The following is a 21,437-nucleotide window of genomic DNA, read 5'->3' as shown; positions in this document are numbered from 1 at the left end:
CTTATTTCTGCAAAGAAGAAACTCAGCCTACTTACAATTATGTCCCCCAGAGATTCTCTTTTGTTGCCCAAATGTGCCCCCTCTCTCTAAGCCAACTCTGCAGGTAAACTCATTGCCCTTCCCCCTATGTGGGACATGATTCCCAGGAGTGTAAATCTCCCTGGCAATGTAGGATATGACTCCTGGGGATGAGCCTGGCCCTGGCATTGTGGGATTGAGAAAGCCTTCTTGGACCAAAAGAGGGAAGAGAAATGAAACAAAATGAAGTTTCAATGGCTAAGAGATTTCATATAGAGTTGAGAGGTCATTCTGGAGGTTATTCTTATGCATTATGTAGATACCCCTTTTTAGTTTCTAGTGTATTAGAAAAGCTAGAAAGAAATACCTGAAATTGTTGAACTGTAATCCAGTAGCCTTGATTACTGAAGATGATTTTCTAACTATATAGCTTTTATGGTGTGACTGTATAATTTGAAAACCTTGTGATTGACACTCCCTTTATCCAGTGTATGGGCAGATGACTAAGAAAATAAAGTAAAAAAAAAATAATAATGGGGGGAATAAGGGGTATGTATGGGGTATTTTTGGCTGTTCTTTTTATTTTTATTTTTATTCTCAATTTTTTTGGAGTAATGCAAATGTTCAAAAATTGATAGTGGTGATGAATGCACAAATATATGATGATACCGTGAACCACTGATTTAAACTGGATGATTATCTGGTCTGAATATATTTCAATAAAATTGCATTTAAAAATAATAAAATAAAATAAATGGAGAAAAGTGATAAGATAAGATTCATGGAAAATCGAAAAGGAAGAGAAGCCAATAGAAAAAATGGAGATATGAAAGTGAATTGAGAGAAAGAATCAAAGAAGCAAGATCCAAGAAGATTATTAGAAGGGATCTGGGTTGGGTCAATGGAGACAAAAGTATAAATGGGTACAGTAGGATAAAAGATTAAGAGGCAGATGAGGTATTATAAAAATACGATACAAAACATCTCAATCAATAGTCAAAAGATCTGGGGTTGAATACTCTGTCATTTTCTGTGTGACCTTGGGCAAGTGTCTTCCCACCACCTGTAAAAGGAGAGTAATATTGACCATGAAGGTAGCTTGAAAACAAAATATCACATAGTACAGTATCTTGAAAAAAACTAGTGAATAGTTAAGGTCAATTTTAGTCACACAGTAGGAAGAAGCCAACTAGTAGTGAGTTAAGTGAATAGAAGATGAAAATGAAGTAGAGTCATTCAGTAAAGATTACTCTTCTAAGAAGCATGGCTGTAAACAAACAAACAGAAAGATGGAGCTAAAAGTTGAAAGGGAGTGAGGTTTGAAGGAATACTTTTTAAGAATGAGATTTGAAAATGTTTTTTAAGGATGAGGAGAAAGAACCAATAGGAAGAAGATAAAAACGTAAGAGAGAGAAGGAATACATACAGGAACAGTATTGTGGGAGAGATTAGTGAGTAATGGGCAGAATATGAATTCTAATAGCAAAGAAACCTCTCAACTGACATGCTACAGTAAATTTGAAGCTGATATAAAGATACTTTTTCAATAGTCAAAGAGGAAAGGTTCATAAAAGGTTTGATGTATCAGGTCAGTTGGGACAGTTTCAAAGAATAACAGGTCTGTTAGTGATCGGAATAAACAGTTTTTGGCTTGGGTCAGTGATGATCGTTAATATGGGTGAGGAGAAGGGTTTCTGGGAGGGGATATGGTGAAACTGAGGTGGGACATTCAGATAGAGATGTTCAAGAGGCAATGGTATTCCTGTTTAGCTTGTCCACCTTGTCTCACCAAGTTTCAAAAATCAAAACAGATTTTTTGCAATTACTTCCATTCGATTTCATTTTGTTAGGTACAAGCCCCTTTATGGTAAGACTTTGCTGTGTTCACAGCCATATTCCCAGCACCTAGTCTAGTACCTGAAGTATAGTAGGTATGCAATTAGAATTTATTAGAATGAATACTGAATGAATCTTCTCTGTCACTCAAGTCAAACCTAGGCATCATTCTTATCTCCACCTTCTCTCTCATCCTCTACACATCCTATCAATCATCAGCCCTATTGATTTTTCCTCCAAAATATTTCTGAATCCATGCCCTTCTCTCTTTCTAATAAAAATATTTTAGTTCAGGGATTTCATTATCTATTGCTTGTACTAGAACAATAGACTCATACCTGATTTCTGTCTCCAGTCTTGCTTCCTGTAAATCTGCCTCTGCACAACAGGCAGCATGCTGGGTATAAAATGTTTATTTTGGAAAAAAAAAAAATCACTCCCTCCTTAACAGCCTTCTATGGTTCTACAGAGTTTAAGTTTTCAGCATGACATACGAGACCTATTCACCTTTGCCTCATCTCTTAACTCTCTGTCTCCCATTATATTTTTTACTAACAACAAACTGCACTTCTCTCTCCCAACACAACTATATCAGACCATGATGTTTCTTCTGAATGGAATACCATTCTTATGTTTCTTTATTTGGCTGACTACGACTAATTTCTTTATAATAATTCATTTTGACATCAACTCCTCTACTCTTTCTTCCTTATTTCCCCCATTAACAAATATTTATTCTATGGCTGGTGTATGCCAGGCACTATGCTAGGTGTCAGGGCTACAGAGGTAAATAAGGCAGACAAGACTTTGCCTGTAAACATTCTTGAAGCTTATATCATCCATATCTGTGCTCCCCTAGCATCCAGTGCTTGTCTCAATTTTCTTGTTACTCTTACAAGAATTTATCAGTTTCTATTTTATCTGTTCAGCACATAGCATACATTCAATAAATATTTTCTTAACCTAAGTTATAAACGAATGGTTTTAACATTAACTACATTTGAGGTTTTTTTTTTTTGTGGTTATTTTGTGGGTACCCCTCTTCCTTCATGGTCAACTGAAGATCAGGCAATTCTCAAGAGACCAGGGTCACTGGGGTCCCCACACTGTTGCACACAGGCAGGTGAGAAAAGGAGAGATAAGTGCACAGCTAGGTATCCAGAGATGTAGGAAGTTTATTAAAAGGGGGCTCAGGAGCAAAGGAAAAATGGGAAGGAATGAGAATGTTGAAATTACCATAAAGAAAATGTGTTTGCAGGGTCAGGAGGAGGACACAAGAAACAAAATTCCTCCAGCTATGAAGTTGACTTAATTATAATCCATACATTCCAAACTTGAATTTAACACTGGTCTCACATATCTCCTTCCTAACTCAAGGCTTAAAATAGTTAATAGCAAAATGGTAACTGTCTTTAAATACATGAAGTCACGTAGGGGAAAGGTTAGAACCAGAAGAAAGTAGAACTACCAGAAGGAAGCTACAAGGACACAGAGTTTAATAAGTTTAATATAAGGAAAATCTCAACAAACAGATTTGCCCAACAATGGAAATGGTTGCCTTGTGAGGTACGGAGACCACTGTCATTGGAGATAAAACACATATATATTTTGAAAGGGTTCTTGTAAAAGAAAATGAGCCTTTTCTGCATAGGGACTGTTTCTTTTATTTGTGGTCCTTATATTTGCTACATAGAAGATATTAAATAAACGTATGAATGAATGAGAGGTGAATGGATGGATGAGTGGGTGGATCAAAGAGTAGGTTGAGCCAAATGGATGCAAGAATCCCTTCCAGTTTTACAAGTCTGTGATAAATTAAAACCAAGTCATAGCTTCTTACTCATTTCTCACCAGCCCCCTAGAGGAGGGGGTATTTATCCTTAGCCAGGAAGGAAAAATAATGGACTCATCCCAAATAATCACATTTTAAGACATTCCCAAAGGTGTGACCTAACCGTACTCTACCTTCTGTAATTAATCTAAAGTGTGCTAGTCTCAAACACTGCTCCTGACTGTTTAGCATTGGTTTTTTTTTTTTTTTTTTCTGTTGAAGGTACCACCCAAACAATACATGTAATGGTAAGGGTAAGAGAAGGAAATGAAATGAAGTAAAACAGTTACCTGTCACCTCTCAGTGTACAGAATAATTAAAATTTTGAGTAGAGCTAGTTGGACACCTTTTAACATTAGTAGATTTATCCATTAAAGAGTTGAAACATGACCTACTTTAGCCATTAAAAATATACACAAGCAGTGTAAGGAAAAATGTCAATAAATAATTTCTAGTAATTTTTGCCAAGCAGTGCAACTCAATATAATTTTTCTTTCCTGAGGATTAGGGAGATAAAGTGCTGCAAAACGGTGTAGTCTCTTTAAAGAGAATTAACATTTTTAAAGGCCCCCAAAAATGGTACTGTGGCATTTGTAGCAGGGGAAAAGCTTCCTTCTTTGTGGCTTTCTAAAAAATGTTGAAAACCAGAGTGGTAAATTATCATTCTCACAGGATGATCATAGAATAGAACTTCACTTATGCAGCCCCACTTCTCTTTCACATACTTAAATGACATAAATACTAATTCTAAGGATGGCTGGTGGGGTCCCCTGGCACCTTCTATGGGTGTCCAAAATATGTAGCCAGTTGAAAAAAATGCAAACAGAATTTTACACAGAATGTAAAAGGGAAAAGGGTTTACTGGACTAGCCCAAGCTTTTGAATACCTGGATAATGCTCTATCCTGAAAAACGCTGGTATAAATAGTTTTTCTGTACTATTTATCACCTCTGTTGCATACATTTTTTAAATTATGGTGATGACTTTTTCTAGTACATAGTAGGAGCTCAATAAATACTTTTTAAATGAATAAGTTATATCATTTATGCTCTCTTTCTCATTCCCTTATAACCAAGGTCAGAAGGTCAGAGTTGGGCATGGAAGTGCTATTTGTAGTCATGGAAGAGAATTAAGATATTGCCTTCAAACATTATTCAGGCCCACCACAGATGGGCGCATATAGGCATATCACATGCATAAACAAGTTCAATTTTATATGCCCATGCTTCTACAGCACCTGTGTGTACTGGTAACACTTCATTTATTACATTTTGCCATCATTATTAGTTTACTGATCTATCAGCTTTACTTGACTGTGAGTTCCCTGATACAGTTACTGTTGCTGTTACCCAGTGTCAAGCACAACACCTGGTTCAGAGAAGGTGCTCTAAGGCAATGAGTTAAAGGACCTCCTGGATCAATCCTAATATAATGTACTCAAATACATCGTCAGCAGCAAAGAAAATCCCTTTGTCAACCTGACAGTTTTAAGTAAAAATCATTTCAACCAATCCACCTAAACTGTCTACTGAAATATGAAATGAACAGAACAAGGAGCACATTAGTGATAAACTCATGTGGAAAGTTTTTGCCTTCAAGAATTTACTGAGACTTTATTCACACTACATTTACTTTATTTATTGCAGTGGCAGTTAAAAAAGAACTGGAAGTAGGCAGGTGGGTGGAGAATAGGCCTTCCGTTTAAAGAAAAGGCAGCAAACAGGCTTACCTCCTCGGACTGCTCCCGGGTCTGTGCAGGTGAAGATCTTCTTCCTACTATAAGTCGATGGCAGGGATAAGAAAGCCCTGATTCAGCAAGACACATCTGCAAAAAGAAGCAGCCAATGTTTGTAAACAAAATGAGGCCATGTTTCCCAAAATAATTTTATTTTTCAGAAATTTCCAATTATTTCTGAAGCTAGATTAGAAAGCTTACTCTAGCAGTCTCGGCATTAGATTACCAGGAAGGCTTTGAAAATTTTGAAATTCTTCAAAATTCTTCATAGGGTATGTTATGGTAACCTGAGATAATACCTGTGTTTCCTAATTCCTGGAGAAGTATTCTATAAATCTTTCATAGGGTACTTAGGAGAGAATTTGCTGAAAGCCTTTTTTTCCTTTTTTTTTTAAATTTCAGCACATGGTAAAAATTTCATTTGTGCTTTAATCACTACTAATCCACAATTCAAATCATCATTAAAGCTTCTGGAACCATAATACATTTAGTGCTTAGTACAGTATCTGACATATAGACAGCCAGTTTACTGTTCATTATTACCATTATGATCTAAAACACTATCTAAAGCATCTGGCTCGCTGGTTAAAACAATTAAGGCAACACATTTACTTCTATTGAAGTTTACAGTGAGTCGAATATTAAATAATGATTTTGAAGTATAAGTTAAATTTGGGCAAATGAGCAAATGTGAGTGAAGTTTGAGTTTCACAAACATCGGTGGATATCTTCTGAAGAGACAGGGTCTAATTTTTGAAAGATATAAAATTTTTACATATTTCAGAATTAGTATACCTTATAAAGAAAGAACAAAATAAAAGTATAATTTAAAAAATAATAACTTTGTCTAATAGAAGCAATGTTACATTCTAACATTTCCCTTAATGATAATTATAGGTAATATTATACAGTATACAGTGCTTGCTGTATATAGTACATCTTGTGTCAGGCATCTTATTCTTCCATTATTTTGAAAGATGTTTTCTGTATTTCATGCCACTTCTATCTACATAAAACAGTTAAGACAATATTAAATTGCCAAAAGAGGGTGTTTTTCTTTGGTATTTATTAAATGACACATACAAGCGATTAACACAATGATAATATAAAGTTTTTTTATTGTTAGAAATGAAATAGCACTGAAAATATCTACTGGTAACTTTCAAGTAGATGTGAATTAAACTTTGTGAAGAAACTCAAATATCTGTAAATTTATGGAGACCAGCCCAAGACACAATAGTGGGTTAGTCATAACTGGAATTCAAACGTGTTATGATCAGGCTATCTGAAGACAAATATTAGAATGGAAATACAAATTTCACATAAGTATCTAGATATTTTCAATCATGTGAGGTGTGCTATAATATAGATTATGCTGATAAAAAGTGCTTGGTTATTATTATTTTTCTGTAGTCTAGTTATAGGCTTTTTTGTTTGTTTTTGCATCTAGATGTTTCAGCATTGTACTTTACATAGGCTAGAAGACCTGACTAATCAGAAAAACAAATACCAACAGAACTTCACCAATTCTGTCATTTTTTCAATCATTTTGATCAACATAGTTGTCACAATTAGCTCAATTAATTTCACTCCAATATAAACAAAACCATAGTTAAGTTGTATAAGAAGAATAGACTAAATTCCAAGGCCAGTTAGTATTTTTCATTTGAAAAAAGCCCTCACCAAATACCAAAATCTTCTGGTAATGAAATAATAATAGTGATAAATATTACCTACCATCAGAAGCAATGTAGGATAATGGAAAGAAACCTGGACCAGGAGACAGAAGACCTCGATTCAACTGCTGCCTCCTGATCTTGGGAAAGTCATGTCTTTTGTAGGCCAGAATTTTCTCAATTAATTAAAGTGAGTAATCCCTGCCCTGACTACCTCATTGGATTTTTGAAAGGGTTAAAAGTGATAAGGTAATAAAAGCAAACTTTGAAACTTTACTGCAATTGGCATTCCATTCCAGTGATCATTTTTAGGGCCAGAAGAGACACAGTGGTTAACTTCTATTGTGATTACCTTTTTTTTCCTTTTTAATTCAGTGTTATTGAGATATAGTCACATATTACATAATCATCGATGGTGCACAATCAACTGTTCACAGCACCATCACACAGCTGCACACCCATCACTCCAATCCATCCCTGAACACTTTCCCTACACCAGAAAGAAAAAGAACAAGAATAAAATATAAAAGTACAAAAGAACACCCAAACTATCCCCCCATCCCACTTTATTTTTCACTCAGTTTTTGTCCCCATTCTTCCACCCATCCATCCACACACGGAACAAAGGGAGTGCGATCCACAAGGCCTTCACAATCACACTGTCACCCCTTGTAATCTACATTGTCATACAATCGTATTGTGACTAACTTTGATTCCAGCTCAGTTATAAGTAACTGGGAAGGACACATTTTAGAAGCTGAAGGAAAGCACTCACTAAAAAGTACATGGTACTACAATGAGCTTGTCTCCACAATCATCAACGTTAACCTTCTCCATACCTACTACTAAATCTTGAAGACAAGAGGCCAGTGTCAGCACTTTCCTTAGTCTACAACTGACCAAGCAGGCCTCTGGGTCACTCCATTCAGATCCTTCTAATTACAAAGCACTAAGGAAATTAAAGGGTCAGGAATTTCTGGGTTACTACATGCCCAGCTTTGCTTAAATATTAAGACATAGTGTCTGTTCTGAAGGAACATGTACTAGCTGGGGAAACATGAGATGCATACAGGAACAGGTATGGAAAAAAAGGAGTAAAGATGGAGTTATACATTTCTACTGGGCATTCTCTATAGGGCTGGGGACTCTTTGGAAGAAACAATAGTTACTCAGAGAATGATTTCAAAAAGTTAGGGCAAAGTAAACTTTTGCTTGGGACCCATAACATAAACTCACATAAGGAATATGAAGTCAGAAGGCTGAGGTTCCAGTCTGGCTAAATCACTCAATAGCCCAATGACTATGGACAAAATCACTTAGAATTTCTGTACCACAGTTTTCTTACCTAGAAAATAGTGTAATCCAATCTGTCCTATCTCCTTCACAATGAGACACTGTATATGATGCATATGCATCTGAATGGGTATGTATTTGTAAAGTGTTGATACTACTGTAATTGGGATGTTCATTTTGCAAGAAAATAGAAAAAGGAAAAGATTAGAGCTGCAGATTTGCTTGACTTTACAGGTGAAGAGTGTTAACTTTTAAAAACACAGATTTATGTATATTGCATTATAGTACTTAATTAACCTTTCCATAAGAGTAGTTTTTTGGGCACAAGACTGCCTTATCCAACTACAACTAAGGACTATGACCCATTTTCAAAATCTGATTTCATGGCTTTATTCATTTTCTTTCTGATCATGTTAGATTATAATTCTTTTGACTTTCCCTGATCTAAGACCCAGATATTCAAAATAGTTCACAAATTCAAAGTAAATTTAAGTCAAGATTACTTCATTTTATTATTAAATTCCAACCTTTAACAAATGCTACACATCTGGGGGTATTCTGGATGCCTATGGATGGGAGGAAGATGATAGGAGGAGTAGAATTTTCATGCCTAAATCTCACAGGCTAATTAACCTGATAAAAGCAAACTCCTATGTCATTCAACAACATGACCCATTATATTTTGACTCCTGAAAGGATGACTATTAAAATCAGACTTTCAGTTGGGGGCAACATAATGAGACAGCTAAAAGGAACAACAGCTCCTTCTCTGTGCTTTCACAGCACTGTATTTGCACCTCTTCTTTAATACTTGCATAATAGCTATTTTGTATGTGTTGTATTTCCTCTTATCTCCTTGGGGTAGGGACTGGATCTTGTATACCTTACATCTCTTCTAGCATGTGGCCCAGACCCTTGTATAAAAAGAGAACTCAATAAATGTTTGTTGATTAGGGGTAATCAAGTACAGTAGCCTTGATTCTTAATGATGATTGTATAACTGTATAGTTTTTATTGTGTGACTGTGTAATTAAAACCTTGTGACTGACACTCCCTAGATCCAGTGTATGGGCAGATGAGTAATAAAATATAGACAAAAAAATATATAAATAATAGGGGGTGGTAAGGGGTATGGGATGTTTTTAGTGTTCTTTTTAGTTTTAATTTTTAATTTTTTTTTATTTTGGAGTAATACAAATGTTCTAAAATTGTGGCAATGAATGCACAACTATACGATGATATTGTGAGCCAATTATTGTATACTTTGGATGGATTATATGTTATATGTGAATATATCCCTATAAAATTACACTTAACAATAATTTGGTAAGTTTCTTGAAAAGAGGATGAATATACACCTACAGGACAAATATAAAACAACAGAAGCCCAACTGACTTAATGATACAGAAATAGGATTAGAATTAGTACTTTCCCCAAAGGGTAGGTATATGGTTGAGTTAATACGTGTAAAGCAATAACAACAATGTCTAGCACATAGTAGGTGCTCAACAAACATTAATTTTTATTATTCTGTGAATGGGTACTTGTGGCTTGGGATTAAATTTCTAGTGAGAGCCTGATACACTAATTCAAAATGGTGCTGAATCTCAACTTACAGTGAAGAAGATGGATTCTGGGAAATATGACTCTTGTGATGAAAAGGCTTGCTATATAAAAATTTAGCATATAGAAATTAAATAAAATGATTTTCTGAAATGTGAGGGTGGAAAATAGCAGTATTTCTAAATTAACATCACTTTACAAAATATTAAAATATGATTTTATGTATATATTTATATGTCTAACTAAATGACAAAGTTTGTGAACCCTGAACTATGCAATGTGTATGGATCCACCTAATTTCCATGAATAATAATAGCAATTATTTGAAACAACTGAGAAGATAAAGTACATTATTTTGTGAAGTTATAGAATCTTCTCCATGTTTCCTCTTACACAATTAAGAAATCATACAATGTTTTCTTTAAAAACAAATTAAAATGAAATAGTAGGATAATGTGCAAAAGAAAATTCCTGCAAACCATGATAGATCACTGACTATCTCTAAGTTATTAATAAAATACAGTAAAATTATTTTAAGCTTAGCCCTCAGGGTGTTTATAAGGTCCTTCTTAGGACTGCTTTTTTTAAAAATAAGAACTGGAAATTCAAAGTATTATTATTATTTTTTTGTAGCCAGATTTTAACACTGTTGCAAATATACACTTGCAGCCTGTCTATTTTCCTCATTGTAAATGACAGAGACTAAGACATTTTAAGAGTAATGAACTGGAAATTAGGAGACCTGAATTATGACACCTTGGGTCAGTCATGTGGGAGCCTCAATATCTCCTTTTGTAAAATGTGGAAGTGAGCCACAGAATGACTTCTCACATCCTTTCTAGATCTAATGGGCTATGATCTTACTATGTCACTACGAAGATTCAGTCAAGTCACCTCCTGGCTCCTTGCCCAGTAACACAACCTAACAAGTCTGAAGCTATAACTTCACTATTTGTTTCTTTTTCAAAAATTGGTTTGCAAAATATGAGTCCCTTGTTTTAAAAAGAACTAACATTAATGTAAGAAAGTTTTTTTTAAAAACAACACGTCTGAAACTTGCCACCATCTTGACAGAGTACCAGCATAATTAATTCCATTCAGGTTTGGGGATGCTGCTAGGTACCAACACTGAATACAATCATTGCAGGAATAAGAAGATATAAATATAAATATATGGGACTAAGTATTGCTTTATTGAGGTATAACTGACATATAATAAACTGTACATATTTTGAAGTGCACAATTTGATGTTTTGATATATGTATACATACACTCATGAAACCACAGAGTAATTTTTTCAATAATTGCTATCATTGAGAGTTGAATATGTATTGGTATTATGTGAAGTGCTTTATATGCACTACCCTACTTATTCTCATAATAACTCTACCAGAAAGGTGTTATTGTAATCCCCATTTTAAAGTTGAGGATACTAAGGCTTAAGGACATACTGAGTGGTGAGCTAAAATTCAAACTTAGGCAGTTGTATTTGAGACCCATTTAAAAGTATTCAAACTATTTAGCCCTTATTGTATGCTGCCTTCCAGTCTGATAAACCGAAACTACTTTCTTTAGCTTAATTAAAATAGCTACTCCTGTACATTATCATTTTCCCAGGCGCTACCTTAAGTGCATAGCATAATATATGTCTATCGCTCATAACAACTGCAAATTAAAGATTATTATGATTTTATGGAACACACAACAGCCTTAGAAAGGTAGAGTAACTTGTCCAAGGTTACTTTTTTTTTTATTCACAATCCAAGCTGGCTTTTTCTTTCCTCCTTCCTTCCTTCCTTCCTTCCTTCCTTCCTTCTTTCTTTCTTTCTTTCAAATTACTTACTTGCTAGGAAAGTCACAGAGTTTTAATTTGTGGCAGGTTGAAGCAAGCTTACAAAGAATGCTAGTTACCAAGTGCATAACCACTTGTCTGGACTAGCCCACTGCCACATTCTTGTAGCAGGGTTAAACAGCAGTTTAGTCATCTCATAAAAAAGCACACTGTTAAAAGGAAGTGACTAATAATAATCAAGAAGCAATGGATTATTAAGAGAGACGTGCAGGTCAAGATCATTTATCTACAAAACTCCTGTGTGAATAGCTCAAAAACTGAATTCTCTGCCTGGCCTTGCTGTGTTACAGTCCTCAATTGATTTGGCAAGTTGGTAAGGTTTAATGAAATAAATACCAACAGTAACAAATTCTGAGGCTTTCTATTATGTAAATAAAAACATGAATGCTACCATGCATGGAAGCAGAGTTAGAAGAAACAAGGTTTGCTGCTAGAGATGGCTTTGTTTCAGACTTAAAGTGTATTACAGTTGGAAGGGTCCTTAGAATTGATCAATTTCAGGTATCCCAACCAGTGGACCACAGAGCCTGAAGCCTTAGCTAAGTCAAGTGCTTAGCTACACTAAGCACTACAGCTCCATTCAAAGCTAGTAATGGGAATTTCCAGAGAGGTGTCAGTAGCTTCCTCTAAAACTTCTATTAATAGCCCCACCCTCCCCAACAGATTCCAAAAGAAAGGCAGTTTCTCCTCATAAAAAGATCTAGTCTAATCTTCCCATTTAACAAGGAAAGAAACTGAGGTGTAACAGAGGTAAAGTTGTTTGCCCCAAGTCATACGTTTTCTTAATGATAGCAAAAAGCATGTTGTCTTGACGTCTAACCTAGCTCTTTCTTCTACATAGCCTCAGATTTTGTTCTTTAAAGACATTATAATTAGTTGTAAAATATTAATAACTACCTTTGTTAAATTATCTTAAGTTTCTAGAAAAAAACTTTAGAAAATATTTATGAAAATAATTTAAAATGATCCTGACTTTTGTTGTTTGTTTTGATCTGGTGGTTCTCTCAAAAACAAGGAGAATCATCCAATGCTACTTATCCAAATTATAACTGCCCAAGCTTTTGCACACTGATTCAACATTATCTCTAGTTTTTTCTATCAAAAGTTGGTTGCTCTAATCTTGTGTCACATCAAAGTCCCTAAAACCAGATTATGCCGTAAGGAGATAGAGTTGATGATTAAACAGGATTAGCAAAATTTCTAAACAGATATACTTTCATCAATTAAATATATAGGCATCACAATATTCTTGGACTTTATTATTTACTGATTCAAGTGAGTACATTAGAAAGGTTTCTGTAGTACTTCAGAACACTAGAGTACTTATGAAGAGCATTAAGTTACACGTAATATAGCACTGTTAGATCAGCCTAACATTGCCTAGTGGAATAATCCTTCCCACATTATTTAGAGGAGATGGTCAGGTTTACCTACAGAAATTTGCTAGCCTCAGGCACTTATCTGCAAGACAAGTTAAATACAAAGAAGCTATTTCGGTTAAATCAAGACCTGTGCTTTAAAGTCAATTATTTGGCCCACAGGCCAATAATACACACTGTGAATTAGAATGGTCCTTGTTTCTCAATTCCTGTCTCTATTGCTTATGAGCACCCTCTGGTGGAGGGCAGAAGAGGGAAAAGAACACATTAAATTTATTGCTTCTAATCAATATAAAAAGAGATCTGGAACGAACATGCAGATTTCTCTTGCCGCTAACATTCTTCCCCATAATTACTTGATAATTTAGAGCTAGTTGGTGAATAAGTTATACAAACCATTCAATTACTCAAATTCTATAACTTAATCATTCAATAAACATTGATTAAGTAACTATTATATCCTAGGCATTTTGCTAGTGGTGGAGATAACAGGATTGAGTTCCTGTCTTTAAATTTAAGCAGCTCGCAGCCAAGTGAGGGAGAAAGTAAACAGACATTATGAAACAGCAGGAAAAGCAGTACGGTTGAAGCTTGTACTAATCTTCCCATTTAACAAGGGAAGAAACTGAGGTGTAGAGAGGTAAAGTTGTTTGCCCCAAATCATATGTTTTTGAGCACAGAGGGGCCTCTGAGTCAAAACAGGTGGATTGGGGAAGGCTCCTGGAGAAAGTAATACCTGGATTGAGTTTGGGGAAGGCTGGATAGGAGATCATAAATGCTCTACATAAATATGCTCGTCAATCCTTAGAATACATATGGGAAATAGATATAGTATACTAAAAAGGGCACTGGACTTGTACCCTGGCTTTGATATTTAATTTTTCTAGGGAAGTTGCCTGATCTTTTAAGACCTCAGTTTCCTTATCTAAGAAATGGCAATAATACATTTGTTGACAATATTACAAAGATAATAAATGAAAAACTGCCTAGCACAGTACACTAAAACATATTTTCCACACCAAAGATATCCAGAAGAGGTTGGCTAACAATTAGTAAAGTATTTTCTTCCTAGGTGAACAAAGTACATTTAAATTATTGAAGGGTTTCTTCTCTCTCCCAAGAGCTTGTTCTATAGCATTCTTCTAGGTGCCATTCAGTAGAGTATGTTTTGTTTAGATACATTGTGGTTCTGAGTACCTCTAAGAGCCCATCTATGACATTGTCACTATCCTCTTATGACTGTGATTTTAAAAAGATATGTTAAAAAGTGAAGTCCAGAAGTGGAACTTGCTATAGGTTTTCCATTCAATTCTTATAAGATGAACTCAACTAAAATTGAAAGATAGGACAACAGTTATTGGGGACAGAGAAAAGGAGTGCCCCAATCTGTTGCTGTGATTTTTGGAGAACAGTTGGGCCTGAGGAGAAAACTTCAGCTTACACACATGTAACCAGCTGTAAGCCACTTTTCTTCTGTTGCCATCATTAAAGCAAAGCATTTCTTTTATGCCTTTAGGCTGCATGGTGCCTTTTTACAACTGATTTCTCTCATCAATGTTGCCTGTGATATTCCCTTTGCTATGATTCCATGTGTGTAAAAACACTGGTAGGCTGATACATGGCAAGAGCATGGCACACAGATCAAGGGTCCTGGGTTAAAATACTAAATCTGATTCTTTTTCATTGTGTGGCCTTGATCAATCTCTTCTCTCAGCTTTATCAGCTGTAAAGTGAAAAAAACTGGACTAGATGATTTCCAAGTTTTGCCTTGTACAAACATTTCAGTCTGCTTTTCTAGACCATAGCCTGGTACATCCTTCCAACTGTCTCACAAACTATTTTTCTTATATTGCACACAGATTTTTTTTGCCCAGTGATTCAAAACTGTGCCTTGCACCTGCCTATTACTAGGCTTTTGCTCTACTCTTGCCTGGGCTTCACCCCCATTCTTTTCCACCTGCACATGTCATAGGTATATGAGGCTCACATGAGAAAATGTAAGTGAAAGCACTTCTTACTTCCAGAAGCCTTTTACAACTTCCTAACCTCAAAAATTTCTCAATCCTCTAAAAACATTTGGTGTCTTTTGGTAATCACACTCAGCGACACTTCGATAAATCTTCCAGAAGTAAACATCTCTCTTAGTCAGCTAGTTCCTGAGGGGAGTACCAGAATCCCAGCTGGGAGATGAGTAAAAGGAGGCATTGGGGATGTTACCTGTAAAGCTCTTACATGGGTGGGCCAGACTAAAACCTTGGCCAGGAACTTGGACTTGATTAAGAAGACAGTCAAATTTCTAGGGCTCAAAACTCTGCCATCCTACATTTGTGGAAGTCTTCCCAGGTCATATCCTGTGTGACATTTCTCTCACCGGAGAAGAGGTAGTCCTAAGAAAGGCAGCAAAACTGTCTCAGTGTGCAATGGACCAGGGGACCTGCTTGCTGTTCTAGGAGTTGAAGTGTCCCGCTGAATAAGGAAGGAATCCCACCCAAAAAAGCATCCCCATGTTTGCACTTATGACAAGAAAGTTTCTGAAAAACACGTGTCACTGAAAGACAATTTCTTTGGTAACCAGGTCACTATATTTCCTTGGAGAAGTATAAAAGCAGAGTGATTATGAACCTGGGACTCCAAAGCCATACTGTGAAGGTTTCAAGCCTGGCTCTGCAGGCTAATCGCTGAATGACTTTGGACAAATCTCCTATCTTCTCAGTGCCTTGATTTCCTCCTCTATAAAGTTTCTAACTCATAAGATTTTTGTAAGGGTTAAAGAGTTAATATGTATTTATGCCTAATGGCAGGGATTTTTGCCTTGTAACTCTGGGGAACCAGGCATCCCCAAGACAGTGCATAGATATTTGCTGATTTGATTTGTGAACAACTTCAAAATAGATAATTATCCCTTATAAGATAAATAGTACTAAACTTGCTTTAAGGAGCATGCAAAACACTATTATCCATTCACTTAACTAATTGTTAATGAGCATTCACTCACTATATGCCAACAACTCAGCTGACTGCTAGGGACACAGCCAATGATGAATAGTTTCTGCTTTGATGGAGCTAACGGTCTTCTAGGCTATAGGTTTGTGAATAAAGTGTAGAGCATCCTAGCTCTATTTTATTCTGCTACAGCCAACCTTTGTTATCTCTTCATGAGAATCAACTCAACTTATTTTGCCACATTACCATTCTATAGATGAGGGAAGTGAGGCTCATATTCTCACCTAAGATCACGGGGCTAATGAATAGCAGAGCAGAATCAGAATTAATATGTTAACTCCTACTTCTTTTAATGACATCTCCCCACTTCAAATGTGAACCAATCTGGCTGGCTTTGGTAAGCTTTTAATTTACTGGGCAAGTGGTAAAGCTGAATTATGGAAAAAACTTAAGTACCTAGATTAGATTACCTGAAATATATGACTCTTTTAAGGCATGTAAAAATGATGAAAAAAAAATTTAAAAAAAGCAATTTATGTTGCAAAATCTCATCTGTTTTTTTCATAGTTGGCTTCTACAGCCTAGAAATTCATAAAGAAAATCTTACTTTAACATCTCTGTTCTTCTCAGGTCAGGCACACATAATCATTACATCATTTGAATTATTTTATGAGTAAATTAAAGTAGACTTTTAAAATACAGCTGTCAAAGAAAATGACAATGGATGGCATTTGAAAAACAGATTGAAAAATATTTATCAAGTGTTCCCTGGATCCTACTCCACTCATATACTAACTCTCAATTCCTTCAGCTCATTCACATATATTTCCTGTTTCATATGGGCTAGTCCAATACACCAGACACCTCTCAAAGTAACTGAAAACCAAACTTGCAAGCATTCTTCTAATTGTGAAAGTATCCCCTTTCAGAAGACAATATAATTTTCCATACACTATTTGAGATTTCACACTATAATGGCTTACCAAAATAAGAAGCATGGAAAATCTTTTTGTTGTTGTTATCAAATGTGCTTCACGCAAACAAATACCAAAAAGAAAACCACGTTAAAAAACAAATTTATAACTTTCAACAATTTCTATTTCATGATAATTGTTGTTACTGTTTAACTAGTTTCTATGAAAATATCTCCTGAAAGGTATTCAGCAGTTTATGTTAAATGGGTGAAAAATCTATCTTAGGTGCTGTGTGTTCAGGTTATAAAGCACCAGTGCTTATTTTAACTCCGCACAAAGTGTTGCTGAGATAATTACTGCTGACAGCTTTATTCAAGGTTCATTTCACTTTTTCTGCTATTTTTCTCTGGTTAGAAGTTCAACAGAGCCCATGGGAAGCCACACCCCTCACACCTGTTAGGCTTCTTCATGTTACGGAGGGCCAGTATGGACATGTCACTTCAAATTAGCATTGTACCAGGGCGCTAACTGTGACAATTACTTATCACAGGTTTAACTTTTAAAAAAAAAAAAAGTTTCTAATTCAACCACAAAAACAGTGTCACAGAATGTAATTTAAACCTGTTAAAGCAGGTTGCATAAAAAACATTCAGAGTGCCACAGAATAGGTTCCCAGGGTCGAGCTTTATGCTGTAACTGAATTATACAGGAATGCTATGCAACTGAACATTTCCTTTAAAACAAAACCAAACCAAAAAGGTAAACAAGGCAGAGCCAGCAATTATACTTCACCGGCTGGCAATGGTGATGAGTAAGTAGGTTTCTCTAAGTTTTCTTCATGGTTCTCTCTCAAATTTGAATATTTGATTCATTTTTGTTAATTCTTTTGCGTCACTTAACTAAGACTAATTCAATAATGAAATTTCAAGCTAAAGCAAAGCAGGTACTTCCAGATTTACCAAAGGAAAAGATATAGCTTTATATTAGGAAGAAAGTATTCTCTTCTAACATTTGTTGTTTTTTTTTTCCCCACTTGCAAACCATGAAATTATCATTAGGGAATGTAGACATTACAACAAATGAAAAAGAAAAGGGAAAAACCTCATACTCTAAATGTGTTTCAAGCTAGTTATTATAAGCCTCTCTGTTTCAAGTGCAAAATAATCTCAGAATTATGCCACCTCTGAAAGACCTGGGATGGTTGGAGGTGGTTAATATGGACTGCTGTGAGGCTAATTGTGGATCTTGAGTTAATTACTCTCTCCTGATAGGGGATTTAAGACATTAAAAAAAAAAAACAAAAAAAAAAAAACACAGAAAAGTCTTTTACTCCATTTTTTCTTCAATTTAGACTCAAGGAAATACTGCATGATGATGGCTAAGTTCTGGATACTCATTTTTTTACTGCTGTTATTCAGATGAAGTTACAGAAAGTCTGGGAAATATGTCCACATAATATCAATACTAAAGTGTACTTGCAAATTAACAGTGAGTGAATCTCTATTTGCCACAATATGCACAATTTGATTCAGCAAATAACCAGTGTCCACTACTTGGTCAGAGTTAACAGGAATTCAGTGTTTTTACACACACACACACACACACATACCAACAACACCCTGGCTGGAGGGCTTCGAAACAGAATCTAAAAGTCTTGAACACTCATGACATGCAAAGGACAAAATAATGATACTGAACAGGAATTTAACAGAAGAAATTAATTCCTTGCTTGCAGATCCATCAGTGAATAAAATCAATTCCATGTAATCTTGGTATAGCAACATAATTTCTCTGTCTCAACAGTTTAACAAATTTTTAAAACCATAATACATATGAAAGGTACATTAGAAATGCAGAATTTTTTCTCAAGTCAAAATACAGACAAGGACTTTCGGGCTAAAAAAAAAGAAAAAAAAAAAAGACCAACAACAAAACAAACTGACAAACAAAAAAAACTCTTCAAGATATGCTTCTTCATTTATCTAAAATTTAGAAATTCACTTAACAAAAACATATAAAGTCAACATGGGAAATACTGATTCTAAGAGTCTGGGATCTTATCATAATAAGCCCTTTGCCTTATGCTATACTTAACAATATATTCACAAAGAATCAACCAAATCTTTAGGGGGCAGTTAGGTGATTTTTACCTCAAGCTGGCTCCTAATTTTAAGTTTGCTAAAGAGGTTTTGTTAGTGGAAAAACCTCATTATTTTAGAGAGCTACTGTATTATCAATGGTGACTTCAGCTCAGCATTACCAGGGAACCTTCAAATATGCAAGGATACATTTCAAGCCCGCTTTGTAAGCACAGAGTACTAACCAGACATTTGGCACACGTCTTGTCAATAGTGGGATGCTGTTTACCCCATACACGGTGGAAATCTTTGGATAGCAATCGTAAGAGCTCTGGATATTTTTCCAGCAGCATCTAATTCCCTGGCAAAATTCTGGTAGTTATGCCAATAGCATTGGTCTCAGAACATGGACACAGTGGTGCTGGGCTTCTTGTCCTGGCTTTTCCTCCTGGGAAAAATAGAGTCTGAATTAACTATACTGAGCTAAGCTCATGAGCATAAATGGGTGCTATGTAGAGACCAGAAAAAAGAATTCCACGTTGCTGGTCAATCCTTGCCTGGTCCATCCCAGCCAAATGATTTTTCTCCTGCTCAATTCCCATAACCCTTATTATCACCCTTTTGAATTCTTGCTTTGGAGTTCTTTCACTTTTGTCTGTATCTGTATTTAGGTACTGGACTTTAAGTTCCTTGAGGACATGGCCTAGGTCTTATATTCTCATTTTTAGGTCCCACAAGGCTTAGTAGGGTGTTTTGTATAGGCTAACCGTGCAATAAATGTCTAGTGACTTAATTTAAATGCTTGCTTTCCCTCATTTCTTTGCCAACATAAAACATGAAAGGTTCAATAGGATTCTGACATGAGACAGCATGTTAAATTTAACTCAATAGTCATTAACAACTTGACACCAAAAGTCAAAATAAGTAAAACATAAATCACGCAAATTCAATATCAACATAATTTGAACTTTATGTATTTTCATTTTGTGATAAAGACATAGTTGGTTCATTTCATACTTAATGTTTCTGTATAATTATCTTTGCTTTCTAATGTATTTCATTTCTGTGGAGTTCATGGGAATAAGCGTATGCTGGTTTGGATGCATTACGTCCCCCAAAATGCCATGTTTTTTAATGCAGATGTATTAGTGTTGATTAGGCTGGAATCTTTGGATTAGGTTGTTTCCATGGAGATGTGACCCATCCAACTGTGGGTAATAACTTCGATTAAATTATTGCCATGGAGGTGTGGCTCCACCCATTCAGCGTGGGTCTTGATTTAATCACTGGGGTCCTACAAAAGAGCTCACAAACAGAAGGAGCTTGTCGCTGCTGCTTAGAGAGACATTTTGGAGACCGCTGTTGAAAGCAGACTTTTGCTAACGCTTTGGAGTTGCTACCCCAGAGGCTGCTCTGGAGTTAAGAGAGGACAAAACACCCTAGGAGCAACATTTTGAAGAATTCACAGGAACTGAGAGAGGAGCTGGAACACAACCCAGGATGAGCAGACTCCAGCCATGTGCCTTCCCAGCAAATAGAGGTTTTCCAGATGCCACTGACCTTCCTTTGGTGAAGGTATACTTGTGCTGATGCCTTAATTTGGACATTTTCATGGCCTTCAGACTATAAATTTGTAACCAAATAAACCCCCTTTATAAAAGCCAATCCATTTCTGGTATTTTGCATAATGGTAGCAATTAGCAAACCGGAACAAAGAATAATTCAAGTGTCATTTTCAACTCTATTCTGTAAGACACTGTGACTCATACTAAAGGATGCATAATGTAGCTAATGAAAACATTTTCAGATTGGTATAGAAATTATCTAATATATTTTACACACAAAAATACTCCAACATGCTTTGATGTTTCACATAATAATAATACACCTGACATTATTTTGATATTAATTATACATTTTTGACTCACACTCAGGTAAAAACATGAACTAGTAAGTAATTCCTCTATATACATGTATATATATTTATTTACAGCTTCATTGATTCTTGTACACACACAACAAGAATAATCTGGTACATTAAAAAACAAAACAAAAAGCAAGATGGGAAAATCCTCAAATTGAATAAACTTTAAGAAAAAATATTTTGACACATTATAAAAGAGTGCTCCTTTATAAAGTCAACCATGTCTTCCGTGGGCAGATTCATACCTGTAGCACTTATAACAATACCATAAATTTAGTGTAAAATGAAAGCTGTGCTGATGTGTTAACTCTCCAAAACTGGCAGAAATCATTTTTGTGTGCTAATTATAAATTATATTTTTCAAACAACTAATCAACCTGTAAATCTGAGCCA

General features: G+C 35.5%; 1 protein-coding gene across 1 annotated transcript in view; it reads right to left on the bottom strand.

Moving 5' to 3' along the window:
• The window catches only part of FAF1 (Fas associated factor 1), a 618,418-nt gene that overhangs the window by 178,728 nt on the left and 418,253 nt on the right, over positions 1-21,437 (bottom strand). The window contains exon 9 of the mRNA XM_037827260.1: positions 5,415-5,510. Within this exon, the coding sequence (XP_037683188.1) occupies positions 5,415-5,510 (96 nt within the window). The remainder of the gene's footprint in view (positions 1-5,414; positions 5,511-21,437) is intronic.

Source organism: Choloepus didactylus, chromosome 2 (genome assembly GCF_015220235.1).
Source record: "Choloepus didactylus isolate mChoDid1 chromosome 2, mChoDid1.pri, whole genome shotgun sequence".
NCBI classification, from domain to species: domain Eukaryota; kingdom Metazoa; phylum Chordata; class Mammalia; order Pilosa; family Megalonychidae; genus Choloepus; species Choloepus didactylus.
The sequence above is the reverse complement of the archived record's forward strand: the minus strand, read 5'-3'. Positions and strand labels throughout refer to the sequence as shown.